This window comes from Poecilia mexicana, unplaced genomic scaffold, assembly GCF_051168715.1.
Source record: "Poecilia mexicana isolate PSO_F unplaced genomic scaffold, ASM5116871v1 scaffold_22, whole genome shotgun sequence".
NCBI lineage: Eukaryota > Metazoa > Chordata > Actinopteri > Cyprinodontiformes > Poeciliidae > Poecilia > Poecilia mexicana.
Window position 1 is genome coordinate 21,161,518 of NW_028263391.1, and position 24,458 is coordinate 21,185,975.

At 35.1% G+C, this 24,458-nt stretch overlaps 1 protein-coding gene across 2 annotated transcripts; it reads left to right on the forward strand.

Annotated features, from left to right (window-relative positions):
- Window positions 1–3,500: 3,500 nt before the first annotated feature.
- ppm1aa (protein phosphatase, Mg2+/Mn2+ dependent, 1Aa) lies at window positions 3,501–23,677 on the forward strand. 2 transcript variants are annotated; one of them, XM_015013100.2, is made up of 6 exons: window positions 3,501–3,918; window positions 6,912–7,765; window positions 7,865–7,982; window positions 11,534–11,645; window positions 11,765–11,822; window positions 18,089–23,677. In XM_015013100.2, the coding sequence occupies exons 2-6, from the start codon at window positions 6,929–6,931 to the stop codon at window positions 18,116–18,118; spliced, it is 1,155 nt and encodes a 384-aa protein (XP_014868586.1). In that variant the 5' UTR covers window positions 3,501–3,918; window positions 6,912–6,928; the 3' UTR covers window positions 18,119–23,677. The 2 variants fall into 2 exon arrangements, with proteins under 2 accessions (XP_014868586.1, XP_014868567.1); XM_015013081.2 differs by lacking the exon at window positions 18,089–23,677 and adding an exon at window positions 11,914–12,157.
- Window positions 23,678–24,458: the final 781 nt, after the last annotated feature.

Below are 24,458 nucleotides of genomic sequence, written 5' to 3' on the forward strand. Positions count from 1 at the left end.
TCACAAACAGAATAAAACATTTACATTATTTCATTTAATTTGGCATTTTACATAATTGCCAAATGTAATTATTATACACTTATATACACCAGATGAATTTTTTGTTATTCATCTGGTGTTTACATCTTCCTAAATAAATAAAAAATGTTTTTCATTGAAATGAAAGGAGAACACTAACCTTTCAAAGTAGATGAGTCCAAACATTTTTGCTCTTTTTCAAACATTATTACATAAAGTTTAATAAAATAAGTGTAAATTCGCTAATTTAAACCTTATTGCTCTTCAGTGGAATACACATTTCTACAGGCTTATGTTTCATTGCTGTCTGCTTGAGTAATTTTCCTCTGAGGTCTCTGGACTGGAGATAGTCAAATTCATAAATTATAAATACATATATTATATTAAATAGTTTTCCTTCTCCGCATTGAGAGAAATATATTATATCATATTATTATCTGTCAAACAGTTCTGTACTTTTAAAATATATTTTCACCCATCCTATTACCATTTTCTCAAAGAAGAATGCACTAAAACTAGTAAATGTAGCATAAATGTTAATTTTTAACTTTTGCGACTCCTGGTTTTTCAAACAACAAACAGCATTGTTATCAATTTTAACAGCTATTAATTATTCTACACAGTTTCAGCCAAATACGTGTCATAACTGTTGAATCTGGTGTTTCTTAATCTTCTACTCTTAGTAGTAAATAATGCACCATGTTGAATTATGATTCTTCCAAAAACAGTGACCAATCTGGTTGGTGATGTTGGCCTGCTGCTGCTATTTTAAACTCAAAGTGTAAGTACAGTTCAGTGAGAAGTTTCTTTAAAAAAATCAAGTTAATTTTAGACACATGATGTGCATCAGCATGCTATTTGAAGTGTATGTACTGGGACGTATCCTGTTACTGGTGGTGTCCCACTCAGGACAAACAGTCCCCTGGCAGTCAGGATGTACATGCTGCTATATGTCTAAAATGATCTTACAGCCTCACAGAACTGATTTACATGTTTAACGCTGTGGTCTTCTTCAGAAAACCACCCAGAAGTAAATCAATGTCTTCATCTTTCTTTCAGTTTTCTTGAAAAAAAATAAAAGAAATAAAACCAACTTATTAGGCCATATAAAGAGATGATGTTCAGGATACAGGATGTTCTACGCTGCACTGACCCTGCCCTGAGTTTAAAGAGGCAGTGGCAGCTTTTTTCCCTTTCACTTAATAATTACATTGTTTTTGTTCATATACACTTGTGAGAAAATATCAACTATTAATTTTCTTTATTCAGAGATCTTTATTCATCAGCACACAGAGTTTAGAACATTCACAACAAAACAGAATGAGTTGTTTTAGGGCGTCTTGTCATTTTAAATCCAAATAAGCTACTGGAACTCATCGTTTACTCTCCCACGTCAAAATGGCTGTTAACAGATGCGCAATTATACAGCCGTACATCTTTGAAAAGCAGAAGTGGAGCCTCCTGCACAACCAACAAGAATCCAGCAAGTGGTTTCTGGATGGTAAGTCAACAACAAAACACTTGTGTTTTCCAGCAGCCATTGTACGGCACATACAGCAGTAAAACCAGCTGACCAAACGTGTTGGAGCTCAGCTGGGGTTGCTAGGTGACGGGCTAGACTTTGCTGAAGTTGCTAGGTAACAGCGGAGTGAGACTCAACAACTGGGAGGTTTTTGAAACTGCTAATTTTCCAGACACGAAAAAACTTTTACTTCTTAGAAAACAGTTTTATTGCCCCAAACCAGTAAAATGAAGTGGTTTGTTTTATTACTGCTTCAGTAATAAAACAGGGAAAGTATGTTTTAAAAACAGTATGTTTTAAAAACAGCCCAAGTGTGTTTTAATTAGAAGCAATTTAGACCCAAATGGAAGTATAAAAACATAGGAAATGTGAATTTTGCAAAATAGGTTCTCTTTCATATGAAATATTTCTGTATACAACTCTGTGTAAGTCTGTAATCTTTGTCCTGATTTTCCCATGACTTCACACGTTACAAAGAGATAAAATTTTTACTAACTCAGAAATAATTCACATTAAAATTTAACTGGTAGTAATAAAAATGCTGCAGTTCTCTTTCTATGATGAAATTTAAATTGTGGTTACGACTTTATGTTTTCATGGACACTCTAAGACCTCTGAGAGAGTGTCCTTGTTTTTGTTTTGGATCAGATTAGGGTTCAGATAAGTTCAGCTGAACTCCAGGGTTTCAGTTTGACAGGAGCTCCAAGAGGGCGAATCTCCTCTGCACCCACAGAGCAGAGGTTACGTAAGTGACCAACGCCGAGTTGCTTTCTGACAGATCAGCACATAGGGAGGAAAACGGGCTTTTACTGAGTCAAAGAGACTCCAGCTGAACCCAAACTTTTTAATCTAAAGGTTGGCAGAGATGCTGCATCGATGCTGCATTGATGCTGCATCGATGCTAATATTTAAATTGTTTTTGTAATAAAGTTCTTCAACTTATGTTCTCTCTCATTATACTAAATAATTCAGTTATAGATATGCATAATCTGGGCTTTCCACCCTGACTTGGATGCATAAATATTGGCTTTGTTTGAAAAAGGATGATTTGTCTTCAGGTTTTAATTAATGTATTTATTTAGTTTACTTATTTATTTCAAGCTTTAAAAATAAAGAAAACAAGAAACCAGTTAGACAAGAGTACAGTATATGCATTCATTGCTTTTTGAGATTTCTTTTACAAGAATTACTGCATTTTATGGTCAGCCTATGAAGAATGATCATCTCAGATCATGAAGCTTCTCATTCATTTTCCTGATTCTGCAACCTTCATTTCCAAATGAAGTGGTTAGATCAGCTGAAAAAATTACTTTAAACAGCAGGGAAACAGAACAGCCACAAATAATAGCTACAGTTTTTTCAATCAATCAATCAAATTTTATTTGTATACCACATTTCAGTAGCAAGGCATTTGTCACACACTTTTTCCTTCCACTAAGCTTTCTGTTAGTTTGTTTGAATACAGAGCTCTTTGAACAGCCATCTTATTTTGCAGTTTTAGTAATGTTATCAGAAATACTTAGACCAGCAGTCTGGTTCCAGTTCAGCCCCTCCTGCTGCCTCTTCACCTGATTTCTAGAGACAGACAAGTGGGAGGGTCAGCATCAGCATCTCCTCATTTGGTTTAAGATAAACTTGCATGTCCAAAATGATTAGCAATTTGTTAAGATGAGGAATTAGAAACTACCATGATGTGCACAAATGACTACCTTTTTGTTCAGAGAAATGCACTTCAGCAGTTAAAAAACAGTAACCTTACTTCACTCACAGGGTTAAATCTGTCTGTACACGAGTAGGGTATGTAATACTAATCAACCATTGATTTAAATATATTTTGATTTTTACATCACTGTTTCCACCACATACATATAAAAGTGTGACATAGTGGTTTAGATGTAGCGTTGTGTAACGCTCTCCGTGCACATGGGTTGCAGCAGAGCAGCAATGATGATGTCATGTTTTTGAATAGACGCAGTCTGGAACATCCGGGTCCTGTCCCCGTGGCGTCTCACAAGCTAACGCTAGCTAGCAAGCTGTCAAGCTGTCAAGTGGAGAGGCTGGGGCAGACGGTTCAGGTTCCCTCCCTGGCTTGGCCGTACACTGATTCTCCCCCTCAGAAACACAAGAGCCGAGCTTATTCTTTTGCTCACCAGCTGAGATAATGTAATGCAAAACGGGAGCGCGTAAAGAGGGAGCACAGTTCCAGAGTTTATATGCACTGAGTGTTGAGTGACGACAGTTCACTGCTAGCTGTAGGCTAGCTAGCTTAGCCACCGCTAACCCTTACATTTCGTCGTTGAACACCTTCTGGTGGTAACTGCGGACACTCGGTCCCTACTGCACATTGCGTTGCTGTCATCTGATAATTTATCTGCTTGGTAAGTAAATTTTTTACTCTTTGGCCGACAGCTGCTGGGGGATACCCGGGCAGTTAGCACTTCATGCTAAATTAGCGTATCGACGTTAGATTAGGCCAGCTTTGGCGGCTCTGCCTGCTTTAACGTTACGTTAGCACAACAGGGTGAGAAGGCCTGTCAGAGTTAGTGGAGAGGGACAAGGGTCAAGGGCCGCACACTGGCAGGGCTGTTTGTTTATCTGATCCTGGGCTGGACCTTCATCCAGTGGGCCTAACTGATCCTGACTGAACTGGGCCAGTATGGGAACCAGTTCATGCCACCACAAGCGGAACTGTGGTATTTGAGCAGGTTGTTACCAACAAACTGGTCAGTCAGGTAGCTAACTCTAGCCTCGGGGTTGGACCCATGTCTGTCTAAAAATTAAGTCGTTCACCGGTGGAGAGAGGCTTGTCATTTCCTCAATATTCAACTTGAATATTTTAGTTTCTCTGTGAGATTTTGAATGTTTTCAGCACCGACAGCGTTCCTAATAAGTAGTCAAAATGTGAACACATGTCTACTATTTTTAGACAGAAGAGCTTTGAATTCAACATTCAAGATGCTAATCTGCTGCCACAGATGGATTGGAGACGTGTTATTTGCTTTTACTCACTTCATACATCAACTACACTCTTCTACTGTACACATAACACCTATTTTATTTCTCTTGACTTAATGTTTGAACAGCTGATCGAGTTTCTTTCCAAGAATGATAACTAATTATAGGTTTTAGCTTTCAGGAGTTGTGTGTCAAAACAATCAACCGTCTGCTGCCATAACATGCTTGGTCAGGAGGAGAGGTTGCTGCAAAGTCAATGAGCTTCTTTAGATTAATAACTTTTTTACCAAGTGGCTTTATGAACTAAATTTAATTACACTTTTTCAATTTATGCAATTTAGTTTGATTTTCTCTGCTCTATTGAAATCATTCTTTTTATTTTTTTGGAAATAAATTGGATCTGATTCATTAAGCAATTTGAGATGACATCTGTTGCGAATTGGTATGCTAAGAACAATTTTAGTTGAAAATCAATTGTTTCATATTTTTAAAAAAGCATTTAAATAACTTTTAAATGATGCCAAGATCATGTGTAGTCAAAAAATTGAAACCATTGCAGTGTTTAACATATTTTAATTTGTTTGGCCATTTATGTCCTTCATGTTATATTAAAACCTGGGAAGAATAGTGACGCACTAACAATTTATATTTTTCAAAAATATTGAGAGACATTGCCATGAAACCATCTACAAATGATCTTTGATGAATATTCTGCATTTGTAGTGGTAAAAATATGAGTTCCTTTACACATTAAAAAGGTTGAACCCTATAATATAGATGCATCGTTTAAAAACGGCACCAAGGAATATTCTACCTCGACACTAAGACGGTAAGCATGTGTTTACATATAAAATTAGTGTATTTTTTAGAATATGAGTGTTTGAAAACTCAAGTTAACGGACTACTTGGTTGATTTAAAAAAATTAAATCTACTTCAGGTAAATCAAAGATGGGCATCAAACTATGAAATCAACAGGAGTGGAAATAGATACAAAAGATATTTCAGAGTAAGTTTATTTTATGTTGTCTTTGGAAATTTTAAGTACTTCACTTCAAATAAAAAGCTCTGTTTTTCAGGTGATATCACAGCCATTGGTAGTTAATAAAATAATTAGTGTACAAATGACACCTTGAAATTCATTCCCAAATTTTCTCTTTTTTTATTGAAAATGTGAATCCTCTTGGTTGATCAGGTGTCTTTTAAATAGTAGTATTTAAAAATGCCAAAAGTTAAAAAGTTTTACTCCCAAGTAAAAACGGCAACATTTTTCATGTCTTTAAAGAGACATTTTCACACATGCATGAAATTTAAGAATCACATTTCAACCTCTGGTTTTCTGTGTGATAAGAAGCATTTTACGTTGAAAGCAACATTATGTCCAAACAAGCTGATTAGAGTTGAATCTCTCGTCTGGGAGTTTTGCTTCTGCCAAGCATGTTGCGTTATCCTGGCCTTATACCAGCTTCAGAAAGGGAATGGATAGCTTAGCTGCAGCGTGACGGCTAAGCTATGCATACATATGGCACATTGTTTGCGAGAATGCCATGCTGCCTAGGCAAAGCTGGCCTTTAGGAGAATCCGTCCTCCTCTCTGGTTCCTTGGATGTTGTCTTTGGTGGTGTATTTGTTACTCACAGGATTAAAACAAACGGCAAGCTTTCTGTCATTTTAAAAAACACTGCAGAGATGTTTCTGTATGGTTATTTTGCTAAATGTGTGGACACATATGAGATGTTTTTTTTTTTTTTTTTTTTCTTTAGACAGCAGTTTTGATGCTTTTCAGCTTGGGTTGAAACGATTAATCGATTATTGAAAAAGTTGTCAACTGATTTAACAATCAATCGCTAACTGGAGGATAAGACCTCTTTTGAAACATGTTCAGAGCAGTAATTAAGCCAAAACTGTGCAAAAAACAACAATAACAAAAAACATTTTGCATCTTTTTCTGTGAATATGTTCTACCCAGAACTCTTTAAGAGGTTGTTTTGGCTTCACCTGGTTCAAATATTTTATGAAGCACCTTTTGCTATTCAATTATTGTTCATAAAATAGTCAATAGATTAGCCCTGCACTGTGTTGATGCTAAATGAAACAGAATTTGTTGAGCTTTTCATATGTTGATGTTACAACTATTTTTTTTAGCTGCGGATGCAACCTTTTTCTGTTAAATGATGATTCACTGAAGGAATGTCATGTTGTTCCAGTTCTGGTTTATTTTATTATTTATTTGAATTTTGTTAATGTATTTCCAGTACCCTTTTAAAAATGTTTAAGCGGTCAAATGAAAAATCTGCAGAATGGGCCAGTACTTTAAGGCGATTAATCGTCAGAATACTCGATTAATCGCACATTTTGAACACATTTTCAGGATAAAATCACTAATCTTTTGCAACGTTTCACTGAATCTGTTTTTCAGGTTGTTTGAGGGACACAATGGGGGCATTTCTGGACAAACCAAAGATGGAAAAGTACAATTCCCATGGCGAGGGTAACAACCTGAGGTATGGGCTGAGCAGCATGCAGGGTTGGCGGGTTGAGATGGAAGACGCACACACTGCGGTGATCGGTCTGCCCCACGGCCTCGACCCCTGGTCGTTTTTCGCCGTGTATGACGGGCACGCCGGCTCTCAGGTTGCTAAGTACTGCTGCGAGCACCTGCTGGAGCACATCACTAGCAACTCAGACTTCCAAAGCGCCATACAGGAGGACACCAGCGTGGACAGCGTGAAGAATGGCATCCGCACGGGATTCCTACAGATCGACGAACACATGCGAACCATCTCGGAGAAGAAGCACGGCGTGGACCGCAGCGGCTCCACCGCAGTAGGCGTGATGATCTCGCCAAGCCATATCTACTTTATCAACTGTGGAGACTCGCGGGGTCTCCTCAGCAGGGGGGGAGCTGTGCACTTCTTCACACAGGATCACAAACCGAGCAACCCGTTGGAGAAGGAGAGGATCCAGAACGCTGGTGGCTCGGTCATGATCCAGCGAGTTAACGGCTCCCTCGCTGTGTCTAGAGCCCTGGGTGACTTCGACTACAAGTGTGTCCATGGAAAAGGCCCGACGGAGCAGCTCGTTTCCCCAGAGCCTGAGGTGTACGCGATAGAAAGAAGCGAGGGGGAAGATGAATTTATTATACTTGCTTGTGATGGCATCTGGGATGTCATGGCCAACGAGGAACTCTGTGACTTTGTGAGGTCAAGGCTGGAAGTTACAGAGGATCTTGAAAAAGTCAGCAATGAGATTGTTGACACTTGCTTGTACAAGGTATGACTCGTCCGCCAAACCTGCACCGACATGCTAACGCGCTGCCTGGTTTATCCTTGATTTACGTTGCTGCTTTATTATTTATTTTCTTTTCCACAGGGGAGCCGGGACAATATGAGTGTTGTGTTAATCTGCTTTCCTGGGGCCCCGAAGGTTTCTCCAGAAGCTGTGAAACGTGAGGCGGAGCTGGACAAATATCTTGAAACCAGAGTAGAAGGTGCGAAACATTGATTTAATAAAAACCAGAGGGAGGGAAAGCAACAAAACTCAAGCAAGAGCAGCACTGCTTCCCCATACTCAAGTAAAAATAAAAAGACATGTAAGAAATTACTCAAGTAAGAGTAAAAAAGTACTGAGTAACTGATTAAAACTTGAATAAAGTCTCAGAAGAACCAAACTTTAAAGTTATGTGGAAATTTGACTATTTTAAAGGCCAAACTGAAAGTAATTCAAGTGGATAACATAACAAAATCAGGGAAAATAAAGCATTTCCAAATTCATGTAAAGTTTTGATTAAAACTTGTTTGTTCTTCATTCAGTGAAGTTACTGTCCGTGTTTAGAGTATCCGGTCATTTTACTTAAGTAAGTAAAAAGTACAACAAAGTAAAAATACTCCTAAAAATACTTATTTTTACCAAAAAGTTACTCAAGTAAACAAGTAAGTAACTACCCAACTCCGATATTAATAATATTTAGTTTTAACAGCCCGAGAAGTTTATTTCTCGTAATATAAAGAGATGAAAACTTTATCCTAATGCTCCTTTATTTGGAGTAAAATCTGACACTAAAACTGTGATTTTAGGAGGAAATAGCTGTTTTAGCAGATGTTTAAAACATTTTTGATCCAAACATATTTTAGTGTATTTGTTTGAGGCAAACTGAGTTAAACTAGGGTTGCAGCTTTTCTCTCTGACTCTACACGATCAGAAACGTTTTCGGTAAATTCATGTAAACATCAACTACTTGTTGAGTAAAAATTGGTTTAGCATTTGGTTTTATGATCTTTGCTGAAATCTTTCCTGTTAAAAGAGAATGTATGGTAATTAAAATGTATCATTTCTTAATGTTGTTTTAGATTCAACAGCAGGTCAGTGTATTTGTTTTGTTTTCTCATCAAGCTATGTTCCATTTATGCATTTTGATTTATGGTTATATGTTGAGGAGGAAATTTAGGCATGTACATGTGTAAAATTGTCAGTTAAGGATTAGGATAGACCGAACCCAACTACCTCTTAAAATCTTCTAAAAATGTTTATTTTTTGTGAAATCTTAACTTATTGCCTGCATGAATCATTTAAATACTAATAATGTGACTTCTGAGGCACTTTTTAACGTGTACGTCTATTTAAACAAATGTTTTTATAAATATTTAAGCCCTTGCTTTGGCTTCCCTGGAAATGCGTCACCGCATTTCTCTAAAGCTAAGGATCGTGTCAACTGATCACCCAAATAGATAACACAAATACCAGAGCCAGGGGGCCACAGCAAGCCGCTTCTCTTATCTGCAGCATCAGATGTAGCCACACCTCATTCAGTCTGAATGTGAAAACAAACTTTTAATGAGCTGCAGGTCAGTTTTCTGCTTCAAACCCTCATTTCCTACCAATTTCTCTCCATTTAACCCCAAAGAAATAAATGAGTAGCAATATATGTGGCATTAGACAAGTGGTCAGTATCAATAGAAATGGACATGATAAAATATGCGATATGTAGAATATTCACTGAACTGAATAGCATTCTGGGAAATGTAGGCATAGGAAAAGTTTCAGCTGTTCAACGTCTGCCTGATGCAGAGGTCAAACCTGATGCCATTAAGTAGCTGAGTAAGTTTAATGGCATCGATATAGTCTCCCTCGCTCTTTGGTTACCTAGCAACTCTCATTCTTTGGTTACCTAGCAACGACCTGTGGAGTAACTTGCACTGCAGCAGTTTGAGGTTTTCCTACAGTTCCTCATAACTGCTTAAAAAAACCCGGCATGGAATGAAAATTGTAGATGAAACGGTAACGGTCACGTCGCCAGTTTAGCAGAATTTCAGATGTTAAAAAAACAAATGAAAAATTATTGATATCAACAACTGTCAACGTTCCATCGGTGGTATAGGCGGATACAAAATGCTAAGGGGCAAAATGAGCACAGACGCTCTTACGTTTAATTGAGATACAGGTAGTTTTCAGCAACTTGGAGTATGTTCACACAGGAGATACTAATCCTCAATTAACACTTTTCTTTTTTTTCAAGGTAGTTCATGCTACAAATTAAACCCGAACACAATCAGACTTCTGTGTGAACGATTTACAACCCCAAACATTGACGTCACACTGCAGCGCATTATTTATAGAAGCAATAATGAATTTATGGATTGATTTTAAAGTTTATTCAGCAACGGGAGCTGACAGTATCACAAGATCATAATACGAAAGAAGCTTTTGTTACGATTCCACGTTTTCGGGAATCCAGTTTACGTCTGGATATACTTTGTCTGGATTTACTTTGTCTGGATTCTTCTGGTGCAGAATTGCGACACTTATGACATCAGTGGCATAAAAATCAGATAAAATGCAGCATGACAGCATGAATGCGATTGGAAACATATCTGATTTAGAATAAATTAGATTTTTAAAATTTCTTTTGGTGGAAAGATCTGAATTTAGCCATGACAAAAATCAGATTTAGGTCACATTTAGCTGTTGTGTGAACCGTATCCTTGGAAAACTGAATGTAACTTTAACTGCCTTATTACATACTTTATTTTTAGCAGGAAAGTAATAAACGACATATTGTTCAAGCAATATTTTCTTATTGGATTTAGTATGATCTTTTTTATTTACTTAATTCCCTGCATAAGAGTGACTGGATCTCATTTTCAGTTGGAAATGATTTACACCTAAACATTTTGGTCAAGATATGAGAGCATTACAACAATCTTAGTAAGGGGATTTTTCTATATTAAAAAAAAGAAGCAGATTCTCTTTTCGTGATTTTATATTAATAATTAGATATGCCAAATTATTCATCAGTGCAAAATTGGTTTATACTCAGGAGGAGCACGGCAGATGTCGCGGTCGGACAGCGGGGAAACACGTGGGTGATGGTGCCTTTCTGAAACCACAAAAAGAAAACCTTGTAAAAGTGCACAGTGCTGAATTGCACACAGAGTAAAAAATGTATGCAGTTTAAATGACCCCGTCTCTTAAGACCGCCGGATGATTAAACAATCAGACCAGGAGCAGAAAAATGTAATCTGTGAAGTATGTGGAAGAGAGGACATGCAAGCAGTTTGCTTTACTACCTTAAAACGAAGCATGCAGATCACTGAATACCAGCAATGCAGCCAACTACAAAATCAGTCAACACTGGAAAGAAAAAGCAGGATTTGACACAGACATCCTTTACAATAAAGTTACAGTGTCTCTAGATATACATTTTTAACTTAATTTAACTTTGATTTGATCAGATAGTCACCATTGAGATAATACTGCTGCCCATCATTGCCAAGTCTCCTTTAAAATCAGATTATAGGCAGCAGCATAAAACAAAACGGTTACAAACATTAAACACAAATAACATCCACAGAAACAAGTGTTAAATGTTTTTGTTAAATACATATATTCCACTATTTGGTATTTGATTTTTTTTCTGTTTCTATTGTAAGTTTTATACAAATTATATTGTAATATGTATCATTACTGCATGCCACCCATCCATATATATATATTGTGATATTAATTTTAGCCATATCGCACATTCCTGTGTTTTTCTTGTAGAGATAATCAAAAAGCAGGGAGATGAAGGCGTCCCAGATTTGGTCCACGTTATGCGGACGTTAGCGTCTGAGAGCATCCCGAACCTCCCCCCTGGTGGAGAGCTGGCCAGCAAGTAAGCGATGCCTTCTGCTATGATAAACTGGGCTTTTTGTTATGATATCCAATAAATTATCAGCTTAAAAACAGGATATTTTTGTGTTAAAGTGAATTGTTTTGCCCTTGTTCCTGCAGACGAAGTGTTATTGAAGCAGTGTACAACAAACTTAACCCGTACCGAAGCGATGACACTGTAAGTATCCACTTCTTTTTGTTCTCTGCATGGTTGTGGTTGTGTGACAAGCAAAGCTCAAAGTCTATTTGTTGCATGCTTTTGTATCTAGGAAGATCCACGTTTTTCTTTTAAACACAGTGAGTCATGGGCTGGGTGATTATGGATTGACGCTGCAACAAGATGATCTACAGTGTCTTAAAATATTCCTAACCGCTGAACCACAAACTTTGGTGAATTTTATTGGGATTTTATGCGTTGGAAAGCACAAAGTAGTGCATGGATGTGAAGAAAATAAAAATTTGTATTCGGTCCTCTTTACTCGCATATCGTTAAATAAAATATTGTGCAACTAACAGCTTTCAGAATAGTTTGTTCATTTCAGAGGTTTGTCAGAGAAGAAATGGCATCATGGAGACAAAAGACGTTTAGGTTATAAACTTTCCAAGATTTAAAAACCTCTCGAAGAACCCAGGTGGGAACTGAATAAATGTGTTAAAATTAGAGATGCTCTGATCCAATATTAATATCTGTATCGGCCCTGATATCCAAAAATACTCTGGTATCGTCACAATATGTCTGAATTAGATCTATTCTGTCTAACTCTGTGCTTTTTCTGAGTGACATCATGCTTTACTTGTTTTACATTATATTTCTGAACCATTTGAAAAACGTTTTCTTTGTTTACATGTCTGACTAGAATAGTCAACCTTTTGTTTCAGTTTTTTTCATTTATTTTATATTGACTGAAGAAATTAAAGTTGCATTGTTTTTATATATTTGACGAAGCTTGTGAAGCTATTTTTTATTTAAGTGTTCTGTACCAGTGCAGTTATCTATCAAATAAATTTGTAATTCAGTATGTTTAAAAACAAAATGTTTTAAGTCAGTTCAACACTATTTTTCTGTATCAGATCGATATCCACCGATACCAAATCTCAGATATCTGTATCGGTATCAAAAGTGTAAAAAATAGATTGGTGCATTCCTAGTTTAAATGGCTCAGTCAAAGTCTAGACTTGAATACATTTTAGAATCTGTGGCAAAATGAGAAAAGTATTGTCTCTAGATTTAAAAAACGAACAGAAATCCTGCAGCACAAATTGGCTGAACAAAACATTGATAATTATTAATCGTTTTTCTTCCACTTCTGCTTTCATATCCCAATAAAGTTGCACTAAGGTTTGCAGTTTAAATGCAACTAAATGCGTAAAAGTTAAATACTTTTTCACGCCACTGTAAATCAGCATTAAACTAAAGCATTAATTATATTTGTATTTAAGGTTCCAGTTACACCACTAGAGTGGGTCATATTTTTAAATGCGGTAATTAATGTTTATTTAAATACTTGTCAAACCAGATGTGTTATGTTGCATAATTTTGTTACGTTTATTGGGTAACAAAAATATTGAGCCATGTTTAGTCTCATTTAAATCTAATACACTCCAGCTAATTTTCATATCTGGAACAATATTAGAGGAAACACTTCATTTTATGATGGTGATTTTGACATTCCTGTCCTCCTTTTCTGACTGTGTGGTTAAATTGTTGCCTTCTGTCCCGAGTTAACCGACTATATAACAGAACAGGTTTCTGATGTTCATGTATAAAAATGCTGTAAAACATTTAAATATAGCAGAAGAATCGGTTATATCTAAGCATGATAATCTAAGAGCTCTGTGGAAATCCCAAACAGATTATTTACCTTAAAGTCCTCTCTGCATTGAATAGGCCACTTTGGATTAATTACTTGGTTTTTCTTTAACCATGTGTTCGTTTTTGCAGTAACTTATTGTTAGTATTTTATGGAAGAAATAACTTCCATAAACTTTTGGTTTCAAATATCGTTTATCAGTAAATGCATCTGAATATGATCCATTAAGAAATGAAAACGATAATGTGTTTAAAAATTAACTTCATGGGAGTGTATGTGTAACCTTTCTGTGTTCGTCTAAGGTCTGCCGACTGCTATCATCAGTTGGCAGCTGGTCATAGCAGTAAGCAGTTAACATTTGTACAATTAAACATGGTTGAAATGGGCAACATTAACAATCATAACATTTAAAAATGTAAAAAATAGCAATTTTACTCCTGAAACACTGCACACTATAAAATTTGTCTAAAATATATTTTAAGATATAATACTTGTCAAGAACATACAGAGCGGATGCTCATACATACCACAGTTACTAACGGCAACAGAAAAAGGAGGAGGAGCTGTCGGTTACCGGTTACTATGGTAACCGGTAACCGACAGCGTAACAGAACTTAAAACACCAATAAATGTTTGGAGGAACAACTTGTTAACTAAACAAAATAAAGGCAAAGAATGAATAAAGAATTTTAGACAAACTTCACATTTATAATATTGTTGAAATAAAACCCTGCTACATATGAACTGTAACAAGCAGAGGACCGAGAAAACAACTGTGTGGTACTCCGTGGTGCATGTGGAAGATTTGCTGTTTAGGTGAACAAATAGATAAAAATAGAAATCTGTTTTCCGTAGATATACATTTCTAGTTTCTCTCCTTGTTTAGCCTGTTTTTTTGTCCGATTTTAGCCGATTCCATCTTTTATTCTTAAGACATACAGTAATACAAAATTTGGCAATTTCTTTTAGATTTTAGGTGTGAATCCAACAGAATGAAGGAATTACAAGATTTTTCTCATTTATAAATTGAAGTGACCTTCATCTACTGGTTATTACACTCATCAAAGGTTTTTTGATTGTTCACATCCAAAACAGGGAGTTTCTATGTTTGAGGGCTTCTGCAGCTCTTATAATAATGAGAAAACAACTTTGTGAACAATATGTGATGTCAAACATCAGACTTTTTGTATTTAAATACAAGAATTTGAAAAAAAAAAAAAAAATCAACGCAACCGATTAGAGATCCAGAAAAAAAATATAGAGAGAGAATCGCAATTCATAGTCCTGGGAGTTTTGAATCTGTTTTAGTCTGCTTAACTATATTTTAAATAATTACTAGATTTTTATTTTCTAATTAAGAAAAGGCCATGCAGCTAAGCTAGCCTAAGACTTGGAATTTAAGTTGCAAAGTTTTATGCACAAACCTACTTTTATTTAAATATAAACTGATGCCGTTTGATACAGTATGCAGCTTTATAAATGTAATATTTGTTTGCTGTCTTTTTTTCGTCAGTCACATAATTTGGACAGAATCTCTAGACCGACTGCAGAGGAAACTGGTTTCTAAATTAAAAATAGTTTCTGAATTCAATAGTGACCCCAAAAATTTGTCTGGACCACACACTTAAAAAAATAAAGCAGGCAGACCAGTAAACACTGTAGGTGGTTTATTACATGGTTGGATCAAACCTTAAATAAATGTTTTTATTGCGAGCAGACATTGAATTGTGTGTGTGTGTGTGCGTGCGTGCGTGCGTGCGTGCGTGCGTGCGTGCGTGCGTGCTTCATCTACATTTCCTAAAAACTTCTGGGGATTAATTTCTGGGACATTAAAAACTTAATATACATTTAAATTGTTCAACAGAATCTGTTTGTGTTCTGGTCCAACCAGGTAAAAAAACCAATCAATGTTTTAGGAAAATAAATTATATTTTTCAGTGTTTGACCCTCTGATCACCAATAGCAGCTGAGCCAGATAAAATAGTTAAATCTGTCAAGTTAATATTAATTTAACAGCTCAGTCTCTGTAATAAGAGCACTGATGCTTCTTCACAAGCTTAAAACAAAAACAGAACAAATGTTTTATTCATGTTGTAAAACTTGCATGTATTTTCAAGGCTATTTTGATATCCATTCCCTCTTCCTCAAAATCTAATCTGCTGCTAAGATGATTGCTTAAAAAGATAATGTTTTCTTTCTTGTTAAAATGTGAGCAACATTCGCGCCGTTTGATGGATTTCTTGTTGCTCCTGAAGCAAAAGAAACCAGAATTGTTTAAGAATCATGCTGGATGTGTCATCGAGGTATTTTTGTTGAATTTTCCATCAGTTTGTTGTTTTTCCTCTGAATCCTAATGCTTTGGTCTAACCTGTTAATCTTGTCTGGTTCCTTTGTTGAATAGAAAACCTTCTTTCTGCGCTCCTTGTGGTGAAATCTTTGTTAGCAATCCTGATCTGTGTCTAAGTTTAAGTCCCATCCTTGTCTTCTTTGTCAAATTATTATCTTTTCTAATTCTTTAAAACTATTTATTTGTAGTTTCTCTACTTTGCTGCTGTTTATTTTTGCATTAGCTGTTCAAGAAATATATTAGTGTTTAAAGTCAGAACTGTATTATAAGAACAAAACTGCTGCCTAAGTTTTTTTTTTTTAAATTTAATCCAACAGTTTACTCTCCTGGTCAACAATCACAAAGAGATAACGCAGTGAATAATTACAACATTTTAGTGGTTTATATGAAATTGTTTTCTAAACAAGTCAATTTAACAAGAAGATAAAAGTAAATGGTGGTAAATTTTCAGCTATAAGCTTATAGATATTATGAATTTGATTCTTTTTACAAGGTGCAGGATGTTTCAGCGGCTTTAGTTTAATCTGAAACTGTGATTAAAGTTTCAGATTTATAACTTCTTATAAAACTGATTATTATCCAAAGCTTTGAGACTGTATATTTCTTAAGAATTAACATCTTTTTTAATCATTTTTTTCACCCCTTGCCAAAATCAAAACACTTAAATACACTCGGCTCCTTCAGACTAGCCAGCAGCAATTAGCAAACGCCTTGTGGAACTGCAGAGCTCATCATAGCAGCTACTAATCAGTTAAACTCTGGTGGAAATGCTGCTAAATAGAGCAGACATGTTGTGATGACGTCCTGAAGGCGGAGCTTCTTAAAGAGACAGAGGCCTAATTTCAAGGTGTGTCATATCAAAGTCATATTTCTGTTAAGTCATATTTGATATATGTAGCATTTTCATAACGACTGAAGGTAAGATTTTTACTTGGTCGTACTATAAAATGGCTCCTTGTGCCTGGAAAACGCGTAACACCGCCGCTTTAAAGACGATATTTATTTGAACGTCGAATTCAGCTCAGCTCTACGACAGAGTTTTAGGGCCAGGCTAAATTTTTTTTATATTTAATTACGAGAATAAAATCATAATTTTACAAGAATACAGTCTTACACCAAGAGTTGGAATAATTTGAGAATAAAGTTGTAAAATTAAGTGGATGAAGTAGAAATTTTATGAGAATTCAAACCTGGAAAATATCAAAAAATAAAAAAATGTTTAGCATCTTGTGAAGTTATACTTTGGTATAAGTTTGGTATAAGTATTATACTTATACAGATAAGCTTAATATAGTTATTAAGCTTATCTGTATAAGTTTTACAGATAATAGTTGACACACAATAGAAATACTTAATCTTTTAACAAATTAGCATGAAATTATCAGTAGCAGAACTTCAAAACATCAAATCTTAAGACACTTTCTGGTAAAACTAAAAATATGAGTAAATTCTCATAATTAAACAAAAATTCTCATAGCCTGTCTTTAATAGTCCATCGTGCATGATTGGAATAAAAGCCACTTTTTGAAAATAGTTTTTATGTTGGAAAAGAAAGCAAGAAAAAAATGTAAATGTGTTAAAATTTTATTTTATTTTTAAGCCAAATCGTGCAGCTCTTCCGGCCTGTCCTCATTTTTATGGCTGGTAACTGCAGTGGGCGATATGGACATTACGTTTTATCACAATATTTTGTGGTACTATAAAAGTGAGAATAATAAATATTTAGGTAACTGTACGGCTCTAATTGTGTGTCACAGCATTTACAGCCCCTCAAACAAATTTATTTATTTCAGATATTTAAAATATCTTCCAGTTCCAGTGTTAAATGTTTGTTAGAATTTAAAGTTTATTGGCCTTTAAGAATATGTTCTTACATTATTAAGCCATTATTACCACTACATTACTTTAAAATGATCTCAAAACAACAATATTATCATTTATCGCAAGAACTTCTGCAATTTATCGTCCAAAAAATTTAGTTATCCTGACAGAAAATTGTATGTAATCATATTTTCACATACTCTCTTTGAACAAACAGTGGAAAAAAAATACAGATATTATTAACTGGAATTTATCATGGCAACAATAAATAAACATGTTCCTTAGAAGAAATGAATCCTGATGAATGATTAACATTAATTTGTGTTAGAAAGGGCGAAACGTGTTATTTTACTTTTAGTGAGGCCTCAGTTTGCACCGCTGGAAGCTGTGCGGCTCTCGGTGGGGATCCGGCGGGTGTTCAGCCAAAGTCTGAAGGGTTTTTCCTTCCTCTCCTCTCTTCTCAAGGACTCGGCATCTACAGACGACATGTGGTAACACACCCTCCTACCACTAACACAACATAGAGTTTACAAACCACCATCCTCTCAAGACCCACAGCAGCTCAGCTCAGCAGTCTGTCTCTCCGTCACTCTGAGCTTTTGGTTTCTAAGAAGGGAATACATGGGAGGAGGAGGAGGAGGAGGAAGAGGAGGAGGAAGAGTTGCATGCACACAAACCTGGAATAGTGCAGCACCAGTCCACTCTGGAGTTCAGGATCCCCACCATCTTGTCTCCCTTTTTATGTTCACCCTCCTTATTATTCTTCTCTAAAAGTAATCCACAACAAGTGAGTCCACAAGTTTTTTTTGTTCATTTTTTTTGTTAAATAATCCGCCTGAATAGTAGATTTTCTTTTGCTGTAATTAATTTGATTCACATTTCCTTGTGTGTTTGTATATTTCTGTTTTTGTGAAGTGCAATTGTCCTGTACAAACAGCCTGTATTTAATGCAGCTTGATTTTAAGTTTAAGAACGAGAGAGGGGGAAAAAATGAAAGAAATGGAAAAAAAGAGAACTTTTTATGCACTATCTGCCTTTTTCTGCTCTTCTGAAATTCAAATGTTTATTCAGTGAATATTACCGCAGCGTCCGCAAGGCACAATGTCTCTGCTTTTTACTTCCCCCCTGCAACACTTTCCTGTCTCTCCCCTTCGGTTAGTCTATGCTCCTTTAAGAAACGGGTAAATTGTATAATTGACAGCACAGTAAGCTCTTACATCAAACAGTTGAAATCCTGATCAATTTTGTTATTTTACTTTCATAACAGGTTTTCTGTACACTCTAATAATAATAATAATAATGGCAGTTTGACAGAATGAAGTGGAAAAATCTTTCTTTTTGTCCATTTTTTAAGAGGCATTTACCGACTGGTGTTGACTGTTTGTGGATAGATGCTTGCAGGTGTGTGTGTGTGAAGGTTGTTGTATGGAGCTGGAGTTGAAGGGAAAAGTCGCCCCCCAGAAACCGCCATGCTTTAACTCGGAACAGCTTTGGATAATAAAATATATAGATGCTGTTATTCTGTAATGAACTAAGTTAACCCGAATTGGCCTGAATTTATAAATATATTGTGTCATATTTAGAAAAACTAATCCCTAAACATCCAAGTAGACCACTATAGGTGCCATATGTAATTTTAATCTTTATTACAGCTTATGCCAATTAATTTCTGTGGTTTCCTCGTTAGATAATTTGATTTGAACTGTTTTAAGCACTGATTTTCTAGGATTAATGTTTTAAAAAGAGAAACTATTGGCTCTTATATTAATAAGACTATTTATTTCTCCTGGTCTTTATGTGAACCAAGAACAAATGCATCACTTAAATCTGTCCTGCTTAACCAATAAACCACAGCAGAGAGTTTGCTGCTGTTTGCCTGTTATGTGGGTTAATTTTTTAAAAATATATATAGATATATATTTCTAATTTCCCCCAGAAAATAACTAGATAAATCACTGACTAAACATGTATTTAACAACACAGTAGATGTATTTCTTGGAGAGAAATGCTTTATTTCAGATTTCTGCCATTTTCTTTTTTGTCTTGCATTGTTATGAATTTTTTTGTATGTATATAATATTTCTGGCCTAATTTTTTGAGGAATAAATCATTTCGCTTGAGTATTTTTTTTTCTTTAAAATATCATTTAGCATAAATGTGAAATCAGCTTTTCTTCTAATCATTTTGTAAATGTTTCATTAATGTAGAAAAGAGTAATAATTTACTAAATTTATAATCCTTAATTTATCTTTAAAAGAAAAAAAAGACAATCCTAACTACTTCACCACATTTCTGTTTGTGGTGAGTTGTTAAATCCTAAAAATCAGACTTCAAGCTGCTTTCCTATTGTGCTTTTGTGGCAAAAAAATAAAAATAAAATCCTCGCCAAAGACCTTTCTGATTCGACAAAAAGAAAAACACAACCGAACTCCTGCAGTGTAAACAAAACCCACACATCTTCATTTTAAAATTTTATTTTCGTTGGATTTTAAAGGTGCTCTCTGGTGTTTTTGGTGAAGAAGAGAAAACGTTTCTTTAGGTGGCTGCAGGGGGCGCTAGAGTGGATAAGAAGAATCAGTTTAATGTGTCTAAAGCAGCATTAAACTTTAAGACAGAGTTCAGCGCATAAGTTCAGAAATACTGAAGCTCCACAGAACCGGTCGGCTTATAAACTACTAATAAAGTTTAGTGAATTATTTAATCAAAGCAACATAAAGATAAAAACAGCTGAACTGCAGTGTGTTTAACTCCTTCACAAGTGTAAAGAAATGTACCTACATTCTGTAAAATACTTCGATCTATTCACTGTGTTTGAGCAAAGATGATTTTTATTGTATATAAAAGCGTTTTGTTTGTTTGTTTTTTTGGTCAAGCAGCTCTTTTGATTTGCTCTGCATTGCTTGTATCTAAGCGCTCTAGATGTCTCCTAACACCTGCCAGCCTTCACACCTGGTAGGTATCAACTTCTGCATCACTTATTTTATAATTAGGAACAAATGTTTGCTTGTGTGATTTACAGAAATCAAACTTAGGGAGTGCCCTGCTTTTTTAAAAAACAGTTTATTAAGTTACTAATGCAAACTTTATTTTGTTTTATTTTTGTTTTTAGCAAAGATTTGTGTTTTGCCCTGTCATCCTTTTGCCGTTCTTTTAAATGAACTACAAACGATCCATAACAGTTTCTGATGAACTGAAATACCTCATTATCTTTCTGGTAGTTTTGGTCGACTTTTAGCTCATTTTAGTTCCTTTTTGTTGATTTTTTTAAACCTGATTACTTAATTAAAAGTGGGAAATGCCATAATTCAGGGTTCAATTTAATAAAATAAAGTGGATGAGGAAGCTTCTGCTAACTACACTGCAAAAACACAAATCTCAGGTATTTCTGATCTAGTTTCTAGTGTAAATATCTTAGCACACTTTTAATAGGACAAAACTAACTTACAAGTGACTTTTTAGCAAGATCGTAATTCCTTAATATTGATGAAAAAGTGTTTGCTCCACTGGCAGATTATTTTACTTATAAAAAGATATTTTTATCACGTTAAAAGTGACATAATTTGCCAGTAGAACTTGAAATTTTTCATCAATATTAAGGAATTATTGACTTAAAACAAGCTCCTATATTTGTCTGAAAAGTTATTTCTAAGTTGGTTTAAATGTACTAAGATATTTGCACTAGAAAATAGAGTAAAAAATTACTCTATTACTCTATCTGCATTGTGTCTTTGCAATGCAGAAAAGGAAAATTTCGGTCCTACACTGCAAAAACACAAAATCTTACCAAGAATTTTTTTGTTCTACTTTCTAGTGCAAATATCTTAGTACATTTAAACCAACTTACAAATAACTTCAGCAAGACAGAGGAGCTTGTTTTAAGTAAATAATTCCTTATTATTGGTGGACAAAGTTCCAGTTCCTCTGGCTGATTATTTCACTTAAAACAAGATATTTTGTCATGTTACAAGTGAAATAATCAGCCGGTGGAACTGGAACTTTTTCCACCAATAATAAGGAATTATTTACTTAAAACAAGCTCCTCTGTCTGATTTTTAGTGTGTTAAGATATTTCCACTAGAAACTACAAAACCACTTGCTGAGATTTTATGTTTTTTGCAGTGTGTGAACTATTTTTAATGCGACTTGGCTTCTTTTGGTGTCGTCAAACCTTCTCCGACCCCCCGCTGAGTGGGCCGCTTTTCTGCTGCAGGGATGGCTGTCTGCTGCAGCGTGCCAAAGCAACATCCACAGAAACGTAGTTGCTGATTGTTGTGCGACTAAGTAAATAACAGTAGTCATATGCACTGATCATCTGTCAAATCATCTAATTTTGTTATTGTATAAAATGAATTATAAAGCTATTTACAGAGTTACCTTTGGTTGCCTGGAATGCATCCTGTATATTCTTGTATGGAGGACTACCTAGCAGACTAGAGAGATTTTAAATGCTCGCGCCCCTCATGTACATATCGATGTACCTGTGTCGTGGCGTTTACTGTGTGACCCTCAGTGGTGGTTATTCGTCCCCTTGCTGGGTGACCCGAGCCTCACTTCGCTGATCTTTCTTCAGCTCATGAATAAGCTCACCGATTTGCCTTACCCAAATCTCATGTTGCCCCTTCCACCTCCTGCACTGCAAAAACACAAAATCTCAAGTGTTTTTGGTCTAGATTCCAGGTAAAATGTCTTAATTCACTTGAAATAAGACAAAACTAATTTACAAGTAACTTTTTAGCAATATGTAGGAGCTTGTTTTCAGTCAGTAATTCCTTAATATTGATGAGAAAAGTAGTTATTCCACTTATAACCAGATGCTTTTCCAGTATTATAAGTGAATCTGCACTGCAAAAACATAAAATCTTACTAAGTATTTCTGTCTAGTTTTTAGTGCAAATATCTTAGTACACTTGAAATAAGACAAAACTAACTTACAATTAAGTTTTCAAAAAGATACAGAATTAAATGTCTGAACATTTAATTTTTAAAAAATTATTTTTAAACGTACAGGTTCCACTGGCGAATTTCTTTTTCTCTTATAGTTTAATTTTCTCATGTTTTAAGTGAAATAATCTGTCAAAGGAACTGTTACTTTTTATATAAAAGTCCTAATTAAGGAATAAAATGCTGAAAGAAGCTCCTATCTTGCTGAAACTTGTAAAGTTAGTTTTGTCTTATTTAAAGTGTACAAAGACAGAAGAAACTGAACAAAAATGCTTGATAAGATTTTGTGTTTTTGCAGTGTAGTTCTTTTTCATTACTATTAAATAATTATTAACTTAAAACAAGCTCTTATATCTTGCTTAAAAGTTAATTTCATATTTGCACTTGAAACTAGACAGAAATATTCTGACAATTTGTGTTTTTGCAGTGTAAAGTTGTTGCCCTTCCACCTCCACCAAATAAAAAAAAAAAACACTACGAGGATGAATACTGCTGCTGACATTACAGCTTACAGATTGGAAACTTTTCTGTTTTTATTTTTAAGGTACTGAATCTGTCCTGGCTGTCACAAGGTACAACTTTCTGCCCGTGTCGCCACATCTGATCCCAGTCAGAAGCTTGTTTTTATTTCCAATGCAAATGATGTCATACATTTAACGAATGCAAGTGTTTTGAACATGGTAACCTCGTAAAGCATTCAAGGTGTGCATACATACATTAATGTACCTGCTCTATTTATGATCACATAGAAGAATAGCTTTAGAGTGCTGTAGTTAAATATTGTCAGTGTTGATTCAAATGCTTCTCAGAGGCCTCTGTGAGTGATTTTACAAAGTTCAATAACTGTATATTTTGTATTATGTTCTAGCTCCAAAGGAATGACAGAAAAAATGTTTAAAAAAAAGCTTTGTTCCCTGAACTAAATTGTATTATTTGTGTTGTCGATTGAACAAATTGCATTCCTTGCTTGTGAATAGATGCATTTTTCTCCCTGCTCCTTAAATTTTCTCCTTCTTTTCCTTCCTTTCTTTCATTTTTTTTTAGCCATTGAAGTTTGAATAAAATTTCTAGTTTGCAGAATGTATTACTAAATAAATGGGTTGTCATCTTGTACCTCTCATTTTTCATCACTCTTTATCTTCCCTTTGGTAAAGCCAGACTTTCTCGGAGTGTGACAGGTAAATGAGTTGTGCAGACAAAGCTGCATTATATTACTACAGCTGCAAAAGGATGAATGGGGGATCCGAACGACAGTCTGAACTTTCTCTGCATCTGAATGTAAAGTATTACTCAGAGAACCAAACTGATTATTTTCTCACTCAGACGTTAAAGGATTGCAGCAGTTCTTCCATATTGCCTTTACTTGTCGTTTAATGCAGTTATTGGATTATTTATACAACGTCTGGCATGTTTGGGGGATTTTCTCCAAGAAATTTAAATGCTTAGTTATGATTCCTGTTGAATTGTCATTCCCATAACTATCGTTTATGAATGGTAAAACATCTTTGTGGCTTTGTGCTGTGAAAAATATTTCCCTCCTTTTGTATTTCTTCCATTTTTGCTTTTTTTTTTTGCTGCCCTTAAATCTGGGGTGTCCAAACTTTTTTATTGTTAAAACAAACTACACAATGTTTAAATGAAACATACTATAATCTGTAAATTATTCTGGGCTAAAAGAACGTGATCCAAGTTTTTCCTTTTTAATTTAAACCCTCCTTTTTAGCAGTTTGTGATGCCATATAACATCAAATTCAAATTAATGCAAGAAATGAAGTTAATAATAGATGAATAATTTATGTTGTTGGTCAAGTTTTCCCTTTTAAGACTGGTTTGTCTGCATTTTTAATTTTTTGAATCAGTAAAAATCTGTATTTTATAAATCTCTGCTATTCCT